This window comes from Pteropus vampyrus, unplaced genomic scaffold, assembly GCF_000151845.1.
Source record: "Pteropus vampyrus isolate Shadow unplaced genomic scaffold, Pvam_2.0 Scaffold53, whole genome shotgun sequence".
NCBI lineage: Eukaryota > Metazoa > Chordata > Mammalia > Chiroptera > Pteropodidae > Pteropus > Pteropus vampyrus.
In genome coordinates, this window is record NW_011888834.1 from 5,680,637 (window position 1) to 5,682,258 (window position 1,622).

The 1,622-nt window shown below is 40.3% G+C and overlaps 1 protein-coding gene across 1 annotated transcript in view; it reads left to right on the plus strand.

The window, feature by feature from the left end:
- The window catches only part of DOCK5 (dedicator of cytokinesis 5), a 166,112-nt gene that overhangs the window by 36,267 nt on the left and 128,223 nt on the right, over positions 1–1,622 (plus strand). Inside the window, exon 6 of the mRNA XM_011360348.2 lies at positions 1,229–1,377. Within this exon, the coding sequence (XP_011358650.1) occupies positions 1,229–1,377 (149 nt within the window). The remainder of the gene's footprint in view (positions 1–1,228; positions 1,378–1,622) is intronic.

Genomic DNA, 1,622 nt, shown 5'->3' on the forward strand with positions numbered 1-1,622 from the left:
ACATATACATTGTATATATAAGTATGTGTGTGTGTGTGTGTGTGTATATATATATATATAATTTACTTATTTATTGCTATCTTTCCTGCCATGGCAGGAACTTTATTTCCAGAACATAGTAGATGCTCTTGACTTGTTTTTTAATATAATGAATCGATCAGTTATTTAGATAGAATCAAGGTCATACTAGCTTTGCCATTAAGTATTTGACTCTTAAAATGATTGAGGCACAAATAATTAGTTGGTCATAAGTTAATTTAGTTCGGTTACAGGACGTTCTTACCAAAAGTCCAGAATAATTGTTTAATTATTCTAGGTCTAACAATTTTCTGGATGGTCTAACAATCATATGGAGATTTAAAAACAGCATTTTACATTTTATTTTCCTTTATCTATTATCTCTGAAATTATAATTCTCCATCCCTAACTCACTCATGTAGGGCCTTTTTATAGAGTGCCTGCTCTGTGCCAGCTCCTAGGGATGAAAAACTGGACAAGCTCCTTGTTCTGTAGGTCTTACTATTTAAGGGGAGAGCAAGACAAGCCAGCCATGGCTGAGGTTCTGATGCCGTGACAGGAGTTACTTCCAGGAGCGGGGAGAGGGACAACGAACCTAGAGTAAGGGTTTGAGGAAGAGACTTCTGATTTCTAAGTCTAGAGTGAAGGAGTAAGAATTAGCAGTTGACAGAGGGCGTAGGGTATGGGGGATGAGCATGGGAGTAAGTTCAGGGGAAAAGGAGAAAACTGGTTTCAGATAGAGGAAGTAACGTATTAAGAGAGTCTGGGGTGCTCTGGAGAAATGGGCGTAGCTTTCGTGCAAGGAGTGGAGATTGTTGAGGTAGAGATTGGTGGGAACAGAGGCAGGAGCCAGGATAGGAACGGACTTACAATGTGATCTACTAAATTTAAAAGACAATGGAAATCTCTGGAGGGTTTTAAACAGAGGAGTGACATGTTCAGAATCGTAGGGTGCATGGCTGATTTGATATATTCATATTCATGAGTTAGGACCATCCATTTATCCTGCAATTGCATATCTGTTTCTAAAATTGTAATAGGGGAGGGAGCAGGAATGACCCAGGACAAAACCATCCCCTCAGTGTACAGTTTACCGTATAGCAAAATTAACTGGTTAAATAACACTTTCTCAAGTCAAAAGACATTCCCATCCTCCATCACACTTTTTTTTTTTTTTGGTCTTTTTCTCCACCTCATTTTCCCTTCTTAGAACAATAAGGTCACGCTCTTCCGCCAGCTACAGCAGATGACATACAGCCTGATTGAGTGGCGGTCGCAGATCCTGTCTGGAACACTCCCCAAGGATGAATTGGCAGAGCTCAAGAAGAAGGTCACAGCCAAAATTGATCATGGGAACAGGTAAACCAAAGATGACTTTTCAGTGAGAACTTGGAAAAAGATGGACATTTATGCTAAGAACACAGCTCACCACAAGCTTTTGATCTTGGAGTTGCCAAAGTATGATGCGTACAGCTCTCCTTTTGCCTTAGAAAACATTTAATTTTGTTGAAAAAAAAATTGGCAGGCCCTTCATGGGCCAGACCCTGTGCTGGATCTCTGATCTCAAGGAGATGACAGAGGAACGGAGAGACTGGGTTTTGGAT